We start from the raw sequence: 16144 nt of genomic DNA on the forward strand, positions 1-16144 counted from the left end.
GTTTTAAGCAACAAATGAATGAAACTGCCCCGGGCGTAGATTGTCGATCATAGCTATGGCTATTCTTCCGTGAACGATTACTCTTATTTAGCACCACTACTGTTCTCCTCTTCTTTATCGCTTCTTTGAAAACCTTCCATACACAGTGGAGTATTGCGTATAAAACTACCTGTAAGAGCTTATAAGATGGAATTACTGCTCAGTGCTATGTTGTCTAGGTCCGTATCCATGCCTAATTCAGCCAATTATAGCCCTGGCCAGGGCTCTGCTGCTCTAGATCAGCCGAGTCGTGGATCAGACTCTGACCCGAGACGAAAAAGCCGCAATTCCAGGGGCCAGAGAGGCGTTTGTCAATGGCATCTTGGACATGTCCTCAGCCATGGAAGCTTCCCACGCCTTGTCACAGCGGGTCGCGAGTACTTGGCCGAGATTTGGGACAAGTAGAAAACAGTGACGCCGATGACAAGCTAGGAACATTTGCCGCGTGTAACACGATGGGCGAGTGAGTACTTCAAGCAGAGCCGGCTGTTGGTGCCTTTGAAGATGCCCGTAATCCAAAGTGCAGTTATTGAAGGGGGCCTTACGGTGATCGAACGGGTCCATGATTAGCTTTGTGTACATATTCTGCAATGTGATGCGACTGTAGTGAGAGCCCATGACATTGAGGTTACCCATTGCCCATTGACCATTTTTCCAATGGCGAGAACTTCCCTATGTGGAGTATGACCGACCCACCAGATATCGGTCAATGTAGCTGAAAGCGCAAAGTAATGAGCTAGAATTACCAGAGCACGGTCCTCCATCTCCTTGAGTAACTTGAGGAATTCTTGGGAAACGATCAAGGGAAACACCATCAGACGTCGACATATCATCGCCGGATGCTCCTGTGCCTCTATAGCGAGCCAAACAGAGTTAATGTAAGCCACTGTCGATCTGTATATCTCCAGTGTCGGGAGCCGTAATTGTTCGCCATCCTCCTCACCATAATCTTCGGACGGCAGCAAATACGAGAAATGGCCGCAATCGCAGCTGCCGGCTGTAAAGTTTGGCTCTGTGAATGAAGGCGACGAATGAATGATAGAAAAGATTCTAGCTGACTTGCTCTCTTGAATGGCGCTGAGCGCAGCATCGAATACCGATACCGAGCCTCTGACCAATTGCATCCATTCCATCGGCGGTCTGTATGGGTCAAGAGGACGATCTTGCAAAGACGTAAACGCGTCGATAAGTAAGAGAATGCATGTAAAGCACGCTGCGTCGGCAATCCTTGTATCTATACTTCCCACGCACACTCTGTGGTCTCGCAAAGCCCGCTCTAGATAGACTGCCCGAACGCCGACCAAGTCCGTCTCGTGTGATTTGCTCTTATACAGATGAAGGGCAGATATTGCAAAAATGGCATACAGCAGTGGCTTGTAGACAAAGGCTAGCCTGGGAACCTCAATTGACCAGCAGTCTTTAATGCTCTGGAGATGGGCTCCAGGTAAGGTGAGGCTAGTTCCTATGGTGAAATGATGCAGGAGACGCAGCTCCGTGTACGCGTGATATTCACCTTCCCACCGCGGGCGACTGCATAATGCTGTGGTAGCTGCAGCCGTAGCAGCTTCGTGACTGCCAGCCAATGCTATCTGCGAGGGAGGGGAAGGGGCATGAGGTGTGGACCTGCGTTGCTGTTCGGTTTGAGCGGTAGGGGGTTGGCCTTCGGACCTGTCATAGAGACAGGCGACCCCATGCCTATGACAATCTCGGCACACTGGACGCGCTTCATCACACTGGCGTGGTATCAGTCCGACCGGCGGGGAAACATATCATGTTTCAACATACTAACCTTCACCCTACGAGCGCGGCATCGCTGACATCCGTTTCGGGATTTTCGGTGGGCCAGTCGCGGGCCGCTCTTCTTGCGCATGACTGGTTGACTTTCCTTGAGTTTGAGGGGCATCAGTCGTTGTTGCTTTCCTATGTGTTTGGGTCATAGCCGATCGCCCCTGCTTTAGGGTTACCTGAAGCACTGTGCAAGGGTACATCTGCAGCGATGCTTAGGTACACTGTGCACAGTCAAGGCTCATGGACTGACTTGATATGCCAGATGATCAAGGGAAAACGGGATTGACCCGGTGGAAGGGGAGAGAAAAGAAAGTGAGCGGCGCGAATTTACCTTAGGCGCCAAACCCCACCTCTAGCTTGCAGGCAGTAGTATTTCCCTGATTGGGCTCTTTTTCCTCCCATTGCATCTGGCACCTTTTATTTCTACACGCTCCAGAAGAATATAAGCCGAATTAGTAAAGACTATTCTCCTCAATGTCATGGATGGGTATAATCGGTTCAACACTTGATTGGAAGCGATCTTTCAGCATTACGTCCCCAGCAAGACTCAACAGATCAACCCAGTAAGTATGAATCAAAGCATAGAAGAGCCTCCCTTCCACTCAGAGAAGTCCATCCTACACCACTGAACATGTTACTCGACTCTTCTCGTCTCTCCTCCCTCAATGCAATCCAGCATGCTTCCGTTTATGTCTCGCCTGTCTGCACCATTCGGCGATTATATCCACCGATATGTCGTGTACGAAAGCCAACGAACATCAAGATCAAAGATGTAATGAGCTCCGGTAGAAGACCAAGGACAGTACGAATGCCTAGGGAGCCAGCCACCGGATTCAGGTTTCGTTTCTGGGTTGACTCCGCGATCAGTCCGTACGTAACCCGGATGCCGACAAACGCCGTCGCTAAGAGCACGCCGTGGAGGAGCTGGCATTCAAGGCATTAGCACTGACGATGGCACACTGATTTGCGGATCCTCTCGTATTGGGGTAAAGTCTACCATGTTGCCTTCCTTCATCCCTGGAATGGTCTTCTCACTGCAATCCTTCAATGTCCACAGAGCCCAGACGGTCAATATTGCCCAACATGCCTCGAGCAACGCCATTCCAACCTCGAGATTCGTCTGATCGCTCGCTTTTGGGTTCTTCCCGGCCAGACCACCGGCTCCTGTGCCAACCATGGCAACTCCGGTGGCAACGACCACGTGGACGAAGGTCATAAATGCGTATTCTGAACGTTTGTTCAAGTTGGGAGTGCGGTACGCCCTTCTGCTCAGGCAAGTCAGCAATGTCACCTTGTTCCCCTCGGAGGATGACGCACGCTTCGTGTAGTATTCCATCTAGAGCGAGCAGCAGAGGCGAGATTCCAACGCTTGAAATAATCTTTGCCCCGGAGCTGCTACTGTGAATCGAGAGGGCACCGCCGGTGATCTTCAGTATACAAAACGCCAGCAGATAGCCCCAGCCTAACAACCCCCTTCGATGATGGTACAGTGTCAGATACACCGCTGGACATACGAGAACCGAGTAGATGGCGAGCTGAGCGACGGAAAATGCACTCATTCTTTGTAAGGGGGAGGGTGCGCCGGGACGACGGAAGTAGAATAGTCGTAAGTGGTATAATGTCTCCCTTCTTTTGCTTGTTTTTCTCTGCGGTTTCTCCGATATTTCGATCCGAGGACACAAGCGATGATGGAAGAGACAAGCAGGAACAGGATTCTCATGGTAAGACAAATGTTATTCGGAAGATCCGCTGGGTTGCTCTACTTGCTGAAATAAGGTGACAAAGGACGAAATGCACACCACGGATTATATTAATCTATCCAGATGGACTTTCATTCAGTTTGTCTGACTTTTCAACTTCTCTATATCAACCTTGAATAATTTTGGTGGTGTTGGCGACTACTAAACGATACCGAGAATCCCTGTCGCATCCTCTTTTAGAAGCGCCCAATAAGAAGCGGAATAGTATCAGGTAACACCTTTGTGGTCACATACGTGGACAACGAGAGGCAGAAGAATAGTTGTACGGAATTCCCAACACATGCGCCAGATTTGCACTGCCCTCCTTGAGCATATGAGCGAATACCCTTCATGCCACAGACGGGCAGACATAGATCAACTAACTTCTGAGGCACGTCGCTTAGCAGATGCTAAAGGGGTGCTAAGCTTAAGACTAGTCAAACCTATAACGCACTGGTGTATAGCTCCATATCCTGTCCCAAACTGTCTGGTCTAGGCGTCAGAAATGATGATAGGCTTGTTATGTGATGTGATTCTGTGTCCTTGGACAAAATTATCTAATACACATGTGTATGCATCATGTTGGATACTATCACTAGCTAAGGAGCACATCGTCCAGACACCTTCTTAACCTAGCCGTGTAGTATAGTTGACAGATCACATAATAGTATGGACACTATTTATGCAGATACATATTCCTGTAACTCAAGCAAACCTAAAACTGAGATGCTACGTATCAAAGCCCCTTTACCCTATGTCTTTATCCATCCCCAACTCAGCCAATATGGCCTCGTTATGCTGTCCAATCTCCGGCACTGCACCCATTTGAGCTTTAAACCCATCCGGCTCCATTCCCGGAGGAAACAGCGCTGGCACAGTCCCTGCAGATGTCTGGATCTGCGTCCAGCGCCGCCTGGCTCTCAATTGCGGATGGTTCCATACGCCTTGCATATCGTTCACAATGGCATTCGCAATGCCCGCCTCATCCAGGCGCCGTAGTATCCCCTCGGCAGAGAAAGTTGCGAAGGCATTACAGATTATCTCCCTCAATGCATCGCGATTCTTCACCCGCAATGAATTATTACAGAAGCGCTCATCCATCGCCATCTCTGGCCTCTCCAGCACTATCTCGCAAAACTTAGCCCACTCCCGCTCATTCTGAATCCCCAGCATGACCGTCCCCTTGCCTGTTTCAAATGGTCCATACGGATAAATCGCCGCATGCGATGCACCGGCAGGGGTCGGGCCCGGCTGGTCCCCATAGGTATAGTACATGGGAAAACCCATCCACTCGACCATACTCTCCAGCATGGAGATGCCAATATTGCGCCCACGACGCTCGGAGTCCCTTTTGCGCTCGAACAAAGCAGCAAGGATACTTGAGTATGCGTAGCTGCCTGCAGAGATGTCCGCAATTGAGATGCCGACTTTTGCCGGCTCGGTGGCCGTCCCTGTGACGGAGAGCAGACCTGCCTCGCTTTGGATGAGGAGATCGTATGCTTTCTTGTCGCGGTAAGGTCCGTCTTGCCCGTAGCCAGAGATGTTGCAGATGATTAGAGAGGGGTGCTTTTCCGATAAGTCTGCGAACGACAGGCCTAGTCGGGCGCTTGCTCCCGGGGCGAGGTTCTGAACTAGGCCGTCGGCGCGGGAGAGCAGTCGCATGAGTATGCGATAGTCGCGGGGTTTCTTGACATCGAGGGCCAGGCTTTCTTTTGATCGATTGGTCCAGATAAAGTGCGAAGAGAGGCAGTTGACACGAGTGTCATAGTTGCGGGCAAAGTCGCCCACCTTGGGGCGTTAGATTTTGATGACGCGAGCGCCGAGATCAGCCAGTTGGCGGGTGCAGAACGGCGCTGCAATGGCTTGTTCGAGACTGACTACTGTGATGCCTGTCAATGGACCTTTCTTTTGTTGTCGCTTGGTGTTGGTCTTGGTAGAGGCGGTTGTTGACGAGTTGCGGTGGATGACCGGGAACTGTCGCGGCAGAGCCCGGACATTGGGCCTAATGAGAGCCATTATGCGTCAATTTCTTGCAATGTTCATTTCTAGAGGCATGCGTCTATTTATTACTTCAATAAGGAGATCGAGATGCTCACCTTACTCCAAGTGATCGATGTCCGGGATGTGCGGGGTCTGCGGTTACCTGCCGGTTAACGGCTATGACGGTTAAACGGCTTGATTTTCTTGCATGATTTATATGGTCAGTTCTCAGCCTGCAAAGAACGAAGATTTATAGTTCAATGACTAAAAATGTCGCATCTGGCCTGGCGAGCACTTCATCATAGGACATTAGCTGTCCGACTGCAATGGCCGCTCATCCGATCGCGTTTCTCAACCTCGGCGCGTCGGCCACTGATGGAACTGACGGGCTTCACGGAAGAACAACTCACTGTCCGCGACGCCATCTCAGCGATCACTTCTAAATTTCCCAACACCTACTGGCAGGAATGTGATCAGAATGAGCGCGATCCCAAAGAGTTCCATGCCGCACTAGCCAAGGACGGATGGTTGGGAATTGCTTTGCCGGAGGCATTGGGAGGCGCTGGACTGGGTCAGTACATCATGTTCAATGTAGCCAGAGTCCAGGCTACTGACTGTGAGCAGGAATCTCAGAAGCTACAATGATGATGCAGACCATTACTCAATCCGGCGCAGGGATGGCCGGTGCTCAGGCCATCCATGCAAACGTGTATGCGACACAACCGCTGGCCAAATTCGGCACCAAGGAGCAGCTCGAGGAGACGATTCCCAAAATCATCAATGGGACATGGCGGACCTGCTTTGGCGTCACAGAGCCTAACACGGGCCTAGAGACGTTGAAACTCAAAACCACCGCCACCAAAAATGCTTCAGGTGATTCCTACTCTATCACCGGGCAAAAGATCTGGATCACCTGTGCGCAAGTCGCGTCCAAGATGATTCTGCTCGCGCGTACGACACCCGTCGAAGAAGTAAAGAGATCCACCCACGGTTTATCAATGTTCTGCATCGGCCTCGATCGCGACAAACCCGGTCTGGACATGCGCAAGATCAAGAAAATGGGCGGTCGCGCCGTCGACGCCAACGAGGTCTTCTTCGATAACTACCAGATCCCCGCGAATACGCTGATAGGAGAAGAAAATGAAGGCTTCAAGATCATCCTCCATGGGATGAACGCGGAACGCTGTTTGCTGGCCGGTGAAGCGTTAGGTCTGGGCTATGCGGCGCTCCAGCGCGCGACGCAATACGCCAACGACCGCGTTGTATTCGGACGTCCCATCGGACAAAATCAGGGTATTGCGCATCCACTGGCAGATGCGTATATGAAACTAGAAGCGGCCAAGTTGGCGACTTACCATGCTGCGCGGTTGTATGATGCCTCGCGAACGGATAGCTCGATTCCCTTCCATTCGGTAGGGGTGGCTTGCAACAGCGCCAAGTATCTTGCGGCCGAGGCAGCATTCACGGCGTGTGAAAGAGCTGTTCTGACGCTTGGAGGAATGGGTTATGCGATGGAGTATGATGTTGAGCGGTATCTGAGGGAATGTCTGGTCCCTCGGATTGCACCGGTGAGTCGGGAGATGATATTGAATTACGTGAGTGAAAAGGTGTTGCAATTACCCAGGAGTTATTAGATTGCGAGAAGGGTAGCTACTTCTTATGGTTGGAACGCTTTGCATGATTAAAATGCCATTCAAGCATCCCCGTAGACCATAATATATTCCTCAGAGACAGATCAGCAAACAAGAAGTTCTCGTGGTGCACCTGCAACCACATTCGTAATTTAGGTGGCTACATATTAACAAAAATTACTATATTAGACTATGAGGTCAACGACTTTCTACATCCATTCATGTCGGTCCAGTTTCAGCAAATTGAACCGTTAGAAACTGGTGATGGGACATAGACCGACTGACACCTCAGGCACCAAACTCGATAACCGCGAACATCGACGTTTATCCCACACAGGGAGCTTGGCTCTCTCCATCCGTCCATCCTCCCCGAGTGCCTGGCATGGTTCTATTACACAAGAAAGAACCTATTGCACAAGAAAGAACTGAAATATGACAGCTCACGCTTGATCCACTTCTCATTCCGATGAGTGGGTAAAATGGAGAATGAAGTCGCAATGGTCTCCGCGAGAACTCCAAGAAAGGTGCCGACCGCGTGCCAAAGATGTCGCCGCCAGAAATTGAAGGTCATTATGCGCCCCCAGTCGTCAAAAATGGACTAAGGCGTATTCTCTAGTGTGATGTCAACCGTCCTTGCACACTGTGCTCCAGAGCCGGGGCTGATTGTCTCCCAGCCACGACCAGCCGCTGGAGAGTCTACCGACACAGCCAGCACTCTACCATCCAACGACCTTCTAAACGAGCGCGGAGAGCGCTTCCTGATGCGAGTGGAAACTCTTCAGAACAAGCCCAGATTTGCCATACAGGAACAGATCCTGCTCCAAATGAACTAACAGATGCTGGGTCTTCTACGGATGAGCGTCTTAAGAAGGCTAACCATCCGATATGGGATTCAAGCTCGACCCTGGCTTTAGTTAATGGCGTGAGAGACCCCGTTCGTATCAAACAACTGTGGTTGCTGATAAAAAGAAACAGGCATTTCAATTACACAATGTCGCAACTCCCCGTGATCCGATAATGGACGCCATTCCTGGAGGCGCCATGCAGGACATTGTCGGTGAAAATCCCAAAACCAGGCATAAGGAAGCCGTTGAGCCAGGTGGCCGTCCACTTTACGGTACAGGGACAAGAAGGTGGACACTACGTCCCATGTCCTCGCCGGCGTACTCATCGCCGCCAGCTCTGACGGAGCTCAGGTCACTGTTGCCGCAGTATGAAGCTTCTGAGCTACTCGTCGATACCTATTTCGACCGAGTCCACTGGTTTATGCTCATCTTTCAACAGGATGACTTTCGTCAGAACTGGCCATACCTGTATAGGACACAATTAGATGGCGCCAGTGAAGTTTGCAACGATCTAGGATTTCTCAGCACTTTTTTGATGGTCATTGCTATTGGAGCGCACTATGCTGGGCCCTATCGGCAACGTCTCTTAGCTCGCTACGAGGCCGAACCTGAGACGCTCAAGCAACGCATTCTTAAAGCCATCAAATCCAGTTTGCTGGATATTATCTCGGTTGGGTCGCTGGAAGTAGTTCAGACGTGCGTCCTATTAGGAACATACTATCTCTTCCACGGTGCTCCTCGGCTAGCATGGCCGGTCTGCGGCTGTGGCCTTCGGGTTGCCCAGTCGCTCAACCTACATCGCAAGGTCAACACTATGCCATCAACTCTTATTGAGCGCAACCAGAATGAAACGAGGAAACGTTGTTGGTGGGCGATCTACGAGATAGAGACGTTCTGTTCGATGTCTTACGGCTATCCCCACAGCATCGGAGACGCAGACTGTGATGTTGAGCCCTTGAATCCGTCGGCAAAGCTGCGGAATGCTCCATCACCTATATCCTTTGATGAGCCACTGAGATCCGAGACAACCCTTTTATCCTACAAGTATTACATGTCCAAGTTGTCAGTCCTTACAAAAGCGGTCCTCAGCGAGCTCTATGGAATCGGGCCTGGTTTAGTGAACAGCAACAGGACCTCTGATGAGTCTGGCTCGAGGTTACGCGCAGTCGTTATGAGGGTAGCGAATCTGGATGCAAGGCTTCGGGACTGGCGAGCTGAAATCCCTCCCAAACTACGGTGGGAGACGGTTGCTTCTACCAGCGTGAGCTATTCATCACTGGAAGAATTTGATCGAGACATCGGCGCATCGGGTGTTCGATTCGACAGTCATATCTACCACCTTCAGGCTTTAGCAATTAAGCTCGCTTATGAAAACACCATGATTCTAGTTCACAGGCCACTTCTGTCGTACAAGCTCGTGACTAAAGGTGACGAGGAGCTGGACGATATGCCTCGTCCTGATACAATTCACCAGAATCCTTTTCTACGATCGATGCAAGCTTGCCACGATGCAGGTATGAGCTTGTCGGAGCTCGCGAGCAGCCCGATTCTTGAGCTTGTCTCCGAAACCTACGCCGCTGCCTTTGTTAGCATCCATACTTTCACAGCAGGAGTTGCTCTTGGGATTTTAGCCAGTATTGAGCCCCTTACACCGCAGGCTCAAGAAGCCAAAGTTGGGCTGCATCGACTCATGTCCATTCAAGCGAAATTAAAATCTCGATCCCTACTAGCCACGCAGAGCCTGGATATTCTTCAGCGGCTGACAAAACTCGTACTGGACAAAGAGCTAAGCATGATGCTCGATGTTTCGAAGCCTATACGAGGGCCAGAACAACACAGCAGCGTAGATGGCGATGTCAGTGCCGTCCAAACAGGTACTCTTTTTCCAAAGCCATCTTCAAGCGGCCAGCGTACCAGGACATTGCCTCACGATGCTGCTGGGGCCGTCATGCCGACGGACCGACAATTAACCATGTCGGGTTCTCGAGACACCCAAGAAACAGAGACCTGGGAAGCAACGCCAGAACGTAACAGTGTTGGCAACTTCTCGCATCTTCAGTATGTGGAGGACGCTTCTGTGTCGGAGGCGCTCTATGATTTCGACCAAGGTGAGTCAAGCAGTATTTGATTTGTAATGTCGCAAACTGAACGGGTCCAGTGCTCTCAACATATGTTAACAGCGCTTGGGCTGATCCTGGCCCGTTTGTAACTGATACATGGCACCCTCGGACACTACATGATGAAGGAGCTTCAATGCTTGAACAAACATGGATTTGGGGCCGGATATCCTTCCACGATATGATTGAAAGTATCTCAATGTCACTGACAGTCTGATGCTCCTCGGGTTTTATCAAGCTCTACTCCTGGCACATCAAGATACTGGATTAGATATTTAGGGGACAAATACAGGTGCATTTATCCAAGAATTCGGTAGGTATATCATATTGCGCTGAAGAAATGCGCTCAAAGTTTGAGCTATTTCACTGGATCAACTGCTACAATGGGACCACGAAACTATCCTAGTATCCACCTGTTTCCCCAGCCTCCTTCATCGGCTTGAAGGATACTTCAACAGGCTCATTCCCGATGCCGCGTTTCCTCGCCTCCTCCAAAATAGCGACGGTAGCTGTGGCACCAATTCGAGTAACACCCAGGCTCATGACATGCAGCAAGTCGTCCAACGTCCTGACACCGCCAGCAGCCTTGATCTGCACCTTCTCACCAGCCTTCTCCCTCATCAGCCTGAGATGCCTCACCGTCGCGCCCTTGTAGTTATACGACCCGTCCGCCTGCTTCACGAATCCGTACCCCGTCGAAGTCTTCACAAACGCAACGTCCAGACTTGTGCAGATCTCACAAAGTCGTGCAATGTGGTCGTTGTTCAGATAATCATTCTCGAAAATGACCTTTAGCAGGGCGCCTTCAGCCTTGACCGCGTCGTTGATCCGCCGAATCTCCTCGGTCACATATTCCCAATCGCCGCCGAGCACTTTACCAACATTGACAACCATATCAATCTCAGCGCCCCCTTCTTTGACGGCCGCGATTGCTTCGGCCACTTTGATCTCGGTGGTACTGTTACCGTGCGGGAAGCCGATAACGGGGCAGACGAGGACATCCGTCCCGGCCAATTCTTTCACGGCGAGAGGAATGGAGTATGGTTTAACGCAGGCAGTAGCCACTTTGTGATCTCGGGCAATCTTGAGCCCTGCGAGGATATCGGTATCGGTCATTGTAGGATGGAGGAGAGAGTGGTCGATCATTTTCGCTAGTTGAGGAAGAGAAACGGTAATAGTGTTTGATGCCATCTTGAATCGCACGGTGATGAAGATCTCAGACAAGTAGGAAGTAAGTGACCGGCTGATTACGACAAAGTTGATATGCGATGTGTCGTCCTTGCGGCAGGTCGTTATATACATGGAGGCCCCATGTTCCGGTGGGTGCATCTACTCCTTTGGGCGAGAGCGACACAGTGCGGTTAGCCAATGAGCGCCACTTCCGATCCGAGAGTGGGACAGTAACCATAAACAGGAATTCATCCCGGCAGTTGCTTCTACTCACCTTTATGATCCTCATCCCTCAAAGAACAAACACATGCCGGAAGATCTTCCATTGAAAACATCGACGAGTCGGACACCTGAGAACAAGACAATATGATGCAGTTCTCATGTGACGGGCTTGGTATCTCCAATCCGAGCTCTCAAAAACTGGAAGTGAAGTCTCGATAGCTATAACATTGCTCGATAGGGTGTCATGGTGACTATCATCCGTACGAATCTTCACCCCGTCTATTGCAGCCATATAGGATTTGCGGAACGAGTCCCTATACAGTGCCCACAATGTCTCAAACTGGAACCGGTTCCGGGAAGATTCACTGGAACATCAAACTTTGACGGAGTGTCGTATTATCTCTCTTCTCGGACATTTGAAGAGGCATTTTGGAGAAAGCTGCCCATCTCCTAGCTCGAGGAGGCGTCCAAACATGGCATATTTTCTGTCTATGTCTTTCTCTCAAGAGGTTCTACGATCTCTCCGAAGGCAGTTGGGAGATGATCTCTTTTCTTTAACCTTGTATTCACACTGCACTGTGTGAGTCTCCGCTTCTTGAGAGACTAACAAGGAGACTGTGGCGTTCTACTGGCTGGTCACTATGGACAGACCCGCGTTCACTCTATACAAGAGCCCGGAATCTTCTATTATGTGCAAATTCTTCATGCTATGAGTGAATGCATGAGATTATGCCCGAATATAAATTCCCCCTCATCTTCCCCTTTGCTTCTTTCTCTTCCATCATCCGCAGCTACTCCATCACAGCCTTGATAAGAAGCCTCCACTGCAAACGCACAAGGTTCATCATGACTTCAAAGAAGTAAGTTTACCGTCACCCGTCTACAAGTTATGAGTCGTCTCTGATGATCGGAAGATGGAAGGAAGAGTGGTGGTCCACCTCGGATGATCGAGCCGACGAGCACAATACCATCGAATATGGCTGGAGCGAAGACTGGGGCTACTGGATCAAGGTGATGGACGATCGTCTTAAAATGGCTGACGACTGGCATAGCCCGTACAACACACTCGCCGAACTAGACAGGTTCAGGGCATCCGTGCTGGACGGCGGTCGCGAGGGATGCTATCTCAGTGCCTACACGGGCCCTCGGGGTCGGGGAAAGAAAGTCGACTTTGAGGTCATGATGGATCTGTGGAACATATATCAGGTTGCCAACACCAGACTGCTCTCCGAGTTTCGCAACTTGTCGGAACGAGAGATCCAAGAGGTCAGCGACACTGTCGACGCCAAGAACGATGACGAATGGGTCAACCCCTGGGCGAAGAAATGCGTATGCGGCGATTGCGAGGCATTTGATGCTTTGGTTGCAACAAACGATACAAATGATGAGAGCAATGAAAGCGACGAAAGCGATGAAAATGACAAAGACGAAGACGAAGACGACTAATTCCCAGTGAGCTGCCGGGACACGATGATCAGGACGAAGGATCGGGGCCAAGCGGTCTTTCGGTGGTTGAGGAAGGTCTGTGGGTTTTTCGTCCTGTTCGGAAGTGGACTCGTGAACTGCTGGATTCATGTCGACTCTCCTTTCTTTCGTCTTTGTCTGCATAGCGGTATTGTTCAAAAGTTCGAGAAACTCATCCTCAGTTGCTGGAGGTACCAGCTACGCAGTTATTCGAGAATCTGAACTACGTGAGCAATGATGACACTAAAATCTGCCCAGATCAATCCTTTGATAAAATTGAAGCTATCCTAGTCCTTGGATTAATAGTAAATAGACAATCTCCAACTGTACCCAACGGCATGATGAAATGCATGCGGGGAACTTCTGCTCCTCCGCCTGACGTCAGCAGTGGTTGTGTTACCTCAGTGCTGGACAATCTGTCCATTTCGCTTTTCAGGACTTTCAACCGTCAGAACAACACCCAGAAGAGTATTAAGTAGCTGATAGTCAGTTAGATGGCCCATAAACCAGGAACCAATGATGGCTGGCACGGGGTTATCTCTAATGATGGACCTTTCCCTCCCGTCGCAGGACGCTACCATCTCTACATTGGTTTGTCACTCATTTCAATCAAGAAATTTGACTAACATCGCGACAGGACTCTTCTGCCCCTTTGCTCACCGGCCCAATCTGGTGCGTCATGTTTGTGTCCTGACCGATATTATCTCCTTGTCAGTGGTCAGGCCATACCCCAACATCACAGGGGAAGGATTACGATTCCCAAAGACCAACGATGAATATCCCGGCGCAACGGTCGACGATCTCTATGGCAGCGAGTTTCTGCGCGAGATCTACCTCAAAGCCGATAAGGACTACAAAGGACCGTACTCCGTCCCTGTGCTCTGGGACAAGGAGACGGAAACAATCGTGAGCAACGACTCGGCCGAGATGCTCCGCTGGCTACCCAATGCATTTGACAGCATTCTGCCGGTAGTTCACAAAAGGGTACATCTATACCCCGACACTCTGCGATCGCAAATTGATGAGATCACCGCCTGGATGCAACCAGATCTCAACGCTGGCGTCTACAAGGCGGGAGGCGCGGCCACTCAGGCGGACTACGACAAGGCGGTCCCAGCCGTCTTTCGAGCGCTCAACCGGCTCGAGCGACTCATCCATGACAATGGTGGGCCGTTCATCTTGGGTAAACACATCAGCGAGGTCGATCTGAGGGCGTACACGACCATCATCCGGTTCGATCCCATCTATGTCCAGCACTGCAAGTGCAACCTGGGAACAATCCGGCACAATTATCCGACCATCAACAACTGGCTGAAGAATTTATACTATAACGTGGAAGGATTCAGGGAATCGACTAGTTTCAAGCATATCAAGGAAAGCTGTAGGTACTTTGAGGATGTGCATTATTATTCATCAGCTGACTCGAACAGATCCAAAGAATCAAGCGGACATCAATCCAAAGGGTATCGTTCCCATGGGACCTATACCTGATATCGAGTCTGGTGTGGATCACAACTGGGGTCTGGTCAGAGTTGGGTCTATTTATGTGTAGGCTGCTGTCTGTCACCTATTTTTGCCCAGTAATGCAGAGATGGAACGAGACGAGACTGAGACTCTTTGTACTAAATACTCTGTATGAGCCAAGTCGTTATCCTGAGAGATTCGTTACTATTGAGGTGGCCTCTCTTACATCTGAGTATCCTTGTCCTTTTCGCGCAGGAGCAGCTCCTGTCAAGCCAGCTCATCGTCATACGGTCAGCTTTATAGTGGCCTTAGCGCCCCGCTTGCGATATTCTTGCATTTCAGATTCTGAGGTCCGAAATTGGCACCCCTGGGACCCCAGAGAAGTACCATGATAGATCCGCGTCTGTAAGGTATTCAACGGGTGCGAAAGGAAATAACAATGTACAAAATATCTACTCCAGCGTTTATTCATCCATCTGGGCGGGATACCTAAGAAATAGAAATATCCGCACAAGAGAGATAGATCTGCCCCGTCTGGAACGAATTCCATTTGAACGACAACAAAGTATGATTGGACACATAGTCCGGAATCTTCACCTTCTTCGTGACAGTATACCCACCCGCAATAGAAGTGTAGCACGAGTTTAACGGCGCATTATCCACCCCCTGACACTTCGGCCTCTCGGACGCCTGGAACCCATTGCAGGTAGACCAATCATTGCGCCAGCAGGGCTGACCTTCGACACAGTCCGGACTATACCCACACTCCTGTCCATTGACATCCGTGCAAGGCAAGAGGCCAGCTTCGAAGCAGTCCTCCGCGGCTTGCTTCTCCGCCTCGGTGGGCAGGTACGACGCGTCGAGCAGTTTGTCCACGATGCTCTGGTCCTGGCAGATGCGATAGCTGAACATGCCGCCGTGGTCGCCGTTGTGGTCGACGCACCACTGCACTTCGATCTCTTGGCCGGCGGTGTAGGTGGCAACCAGTTTGGTACCCCAGTTGCTGGTCGGCTGGTTGTAGTCGATGCTGTCGCGGGCGTTGTACCCGCAGGAGCCGCTGCGACTGACGGGGGCAGAGTCGAGGTTGGGCCAGGACGAAACGGGTTCGAGGATGGCGCATTCGGGACAGGAGTCCACGCCGGCCTGACTTGTTAGCTGGGTTGGGGACCTTGGGGGTGTTCGCATACCTCGTTTCCTAGTCTAGTGCGGCTACTGGGGATATAGAGATACCCATGTCCCGCGACGCAGGTCGTCAGGGTCAACGCCATAAGGGTGGTGAAAGCCTTCATGTTCGAGGATATTGCCTTCTTCAAACTCTATTGTGAGCTTGGTGAACATGCATCTGATGAGGGATCTTTTCTCGCGCCTTTTATGCATGACTGGTAGAGTGATCGACACTGGTCTATGAGGGATGTTGTGTGGGTGTAGTATTCAACATCTACAGGGAGCGGGCATGGAGCCAAATGAGGTATCTTATGTTGCCCGGTATGAAGTATCGGCAAGACATATCGTGCAAAGATCGGCATGGAATTCGTCTGAAACTTCACGATTTCCGGGAGAACGTCTCGAGACAAGACCACTTCTAAGCGACCTGCATCGAAATTATATTGCTGCTTGGCATCTCCGCGAGGAGTCTTGGTCTGGTGGTCTGAGGTGCAGCTGATAGGGCGCAATATCCGGTAAAT

The 16144-nt window shown here is 50.7% G+C and overlaps 9 protein-coding genes across 9 annotated transcripts; 4 read left to right on the forward strand and 5 right to left on the reverse strand.

The window, feature by feature from the left end:
- Positions 1-211: 211 nt before the first annotated feature.
- On the reverse strand, positions 212-2115 carry P174DRAFT_444335 (Zn(II)2Cys6 transcription factor domain-containing protein). Its single transcript, XM_024828058.1, has 2 exons — positions 1829-2115; positions 212-1772 (listed from the first exon to the last, which is right to left on the reverse strand). Exons 1-2 carry the CDS (start codon positions 1940-1942, stop codon positions 606-608), a joined length of 1281 nt encoding a protein of 426 aa, XP_024679156.1. The 5' UTR covers positions 1943-2115; the 3' UTR covers positions 212-605.
- A 399-nt stretch (positions 2116-2514) lies between these two features.
- Positions 2515-3386, reverse strand: P174DRAFT_514613 (uncharacterized protein; the record flags this gene model as incomplete). Its single annotated transcript, XM_024832095.1, has 3 exons — positions 2515-2751; positions 2825-3092; positions 3145-3386. 3 exons carry the CDS (start codon positions 3384-3386, stop codon positions 2515-2517), a joined length of 747 nt encoding a protein of 248 aa, XP_024679157.1.
- Positions 3387-4041: 655 nt separating this feature from the next.
- P174DRAFT_444339 (CaiB/BaiF CoA transferase family protein) lies at positions 4042-5679 on the reverse strand (the record flags this gene model as incomplete). The annotated part of the gene is made up of 2 exons (XM_024828059.1): positions 5663-5679; positions 4042-5568 (listed from the first exon to the last, which is right to left on the reverse strand). A coding segment is annotated over exon 2 (910 nt), but the record flags the coding sequence as incomplete, so codon positions are not given.
- Positions 5680-5726: 47 nt separating this feature from the next.
- P174DRAFT_453511 (acyl-CoA dehydrogenase family protein) lies at positions 5727-7180 on the forward strand (the record flags this gene model as incomplete). Its single annotated transcript, XM_024829164.1, has 2 exons — positions 5727-6117; positions 6171-7180. The coding sequence occupies exons 1-2, from the start codon at positions 5817-5819 to the stop codon at positions 7178-7180; spliced, it is 1311 nt and encodes a 436-aa protein (XP_024679159.1). The 5' UTR covers positions 5727-5816.
- Positions 7181-8041: 861 nt separating this feature from the next.
- Positions 8042-10420, forward strand: P174DRAFT_514616 (transcription factor domain-containing protein). The gene is made up of 3 exons (XM_024832096.1): positions 8042-8099; positions 8153-10130; positions 10181-10420. The coding sequence occupies exons 2-3, from the start codon at positions 8195-8197 to the stop codon at positions 10354-10356; spliced, it is 2112 nt and encodes a 703-aa protein (XP_024679160.1). The 5' UTR covers positions 8042-8099; positions 8153-8194; the 3' UTR covers positions 10357-10420.
- Positions 10421-10445: 25 nt separating this feature from the next.
- P174DRAFT_444341 (2-deoxyribose-5-phosphate aldolase) lies at positions 10446-11305 on the reverse strand. Its single transcript, XM_024828060.1, has one exon. The coding sequence runs from the start codon at positions 11283-11285 to the stop codon at positions 10542-10544; it is 744 nt and encodes a 247-aa protein (XP_024679161.1). The 5' UTR covers positions 11286-11305; the 3' UTR covers positions 10446-10541.
- Positions 11306-12377: 1072 nt separating this feature from the next.
- Positions 12378-13253, forward strand: P174DRAFT_506232 (uncharacterized protein; the record flags this gene model as incomplete). The annotated part of the gene is made up of 2 exons (XM_024831297.1): positions 12378-12391; positions 12446-13253. The coding sequence occupies 2 exons, from the start codon at positions 12378-12380 to the stop codon at positions 12975-12977; spliced, it is 546 nt and encodes a 181-aa protein (XP_024679162.1). The 3' UTR covers positions 12978-13253.
- Positions 13254-13441: 188 nt separating this feature from the next.
- P174DRAFT_444343 (putative cell wall organization protein/glutathione transferase (Gto3)) lies at positions 13442-14777 on the forward strand. Its single transcript, XM_024828061.1, has 3 exons — positions 13442-13586; positions 13633-14376; positions 14426-14777. The coding sequence occupies exons 1-3, from the start codon at positions 13490-13492 to the stop codon at positions 14545-14547; spliced, it is 963 nt and encodes a 320-aa protein (XP_024679163.1). The 5' UTR covers positions 13442-13489; the 3' UTR covers positions 14548-14777.
- Positions 14778-14948: 171 nt separating this feature from the next.
- P174DRAFT_514621 (uncharacterized protein) lies at positions 14949-16014 on the reverse strand (the record flags this gene model as incomplete). Its single annotated transcript, XM_024832097.1, has 2 exons — positions 15647-16014; positions 14949-15614 (listed from the first exon to the last, which is right to left on the reverse strand). Exons 1-2 carry the CDS (start codon positions 15746-15748, stop codon positions 14949-14951), a joined length of 768 nt encoding a protein of 255 aa, XP_024679164.1. The 5' UTR covers positions 15749-16014.
- Positions 16015-16144: the final 130 nt, after the last annotated feature.

Source organism: Aspergillus novofumigatus (assembly GCF_002847465.1).
Source record: "Aspergillus novofumigatus IBT 16806 chromosome Unknown P174scaffold_7, whole genome shotgun sequence".
Taxonomy (NCBI): Eukaryota; Fungi; Ascomycota; class Eurotiomycetes; order Eurotiales; family Aspergillaceae; genus Aspergillus; species Aspergillus novofumigatus.

Excerpts from the sequence above, each read along its gene's own strand:
- P174DRAFT_444335 (XM_024828058.1), bottom strand. The coding sequence starts at position 1,942 with ATGCCCCTCAAACTCAAGGAAAGTCAACCAGTCATGCGCAAGAAGAGC. Across the intron at positions 1,773-1,828 it reads GCCGCGCTCGTAGGGTGAAG|TGTGATGAAGCGCGTCCAGT; the intron begins GTTAGTATGTTG and ends ATACCACGCCAG.
- P174DRAFT_444341 (XM_024828060.1), bottom strand. The coding sequence starts at position 11,285 with ATGATCGACCACTCTCTCCTCCATCCTACAATGACCGATACCGATATC.
- P174DRAFT_514616 (XM_024832096.1), top strand. The coding sequence starts at position 8,195 with ATGGACGCCATTCCTGGAGGCGCCATGCAGGACATTGTCGGTGAAAAT. Across the intron at positions 10,131-10,180 it reads GCTCTATGATTTCGACCAAG|TGCTCTCAACATATGTTAAC; the intron begins GTGAGTCAAGCA and ends GAACGGGTCCAG.
- P174DRAFT_444343 (XM_024828061.1), top strand. The coding sequence starts at position 13,490 with ATGGCCCATAAACCAGGAACCAATGATGGCTGGCACGGGGTTATCTCT. Across the intron at positions 13,587-13,632 it reads ACGCTACCATCTCTACATTG|GACTCTTCTGCCCCTTTGCT; the intron begins GTTTGTCACTCA and ends ACATCGCGACAG. Across the intron at positions 14,377-14,425 it reads CAAGCATATCAAGGAAAGCT|ATCCAAAGAATCAAGCGGAC; the intron begins GTAGGTACTTTG and ends TGACTCGAACAG.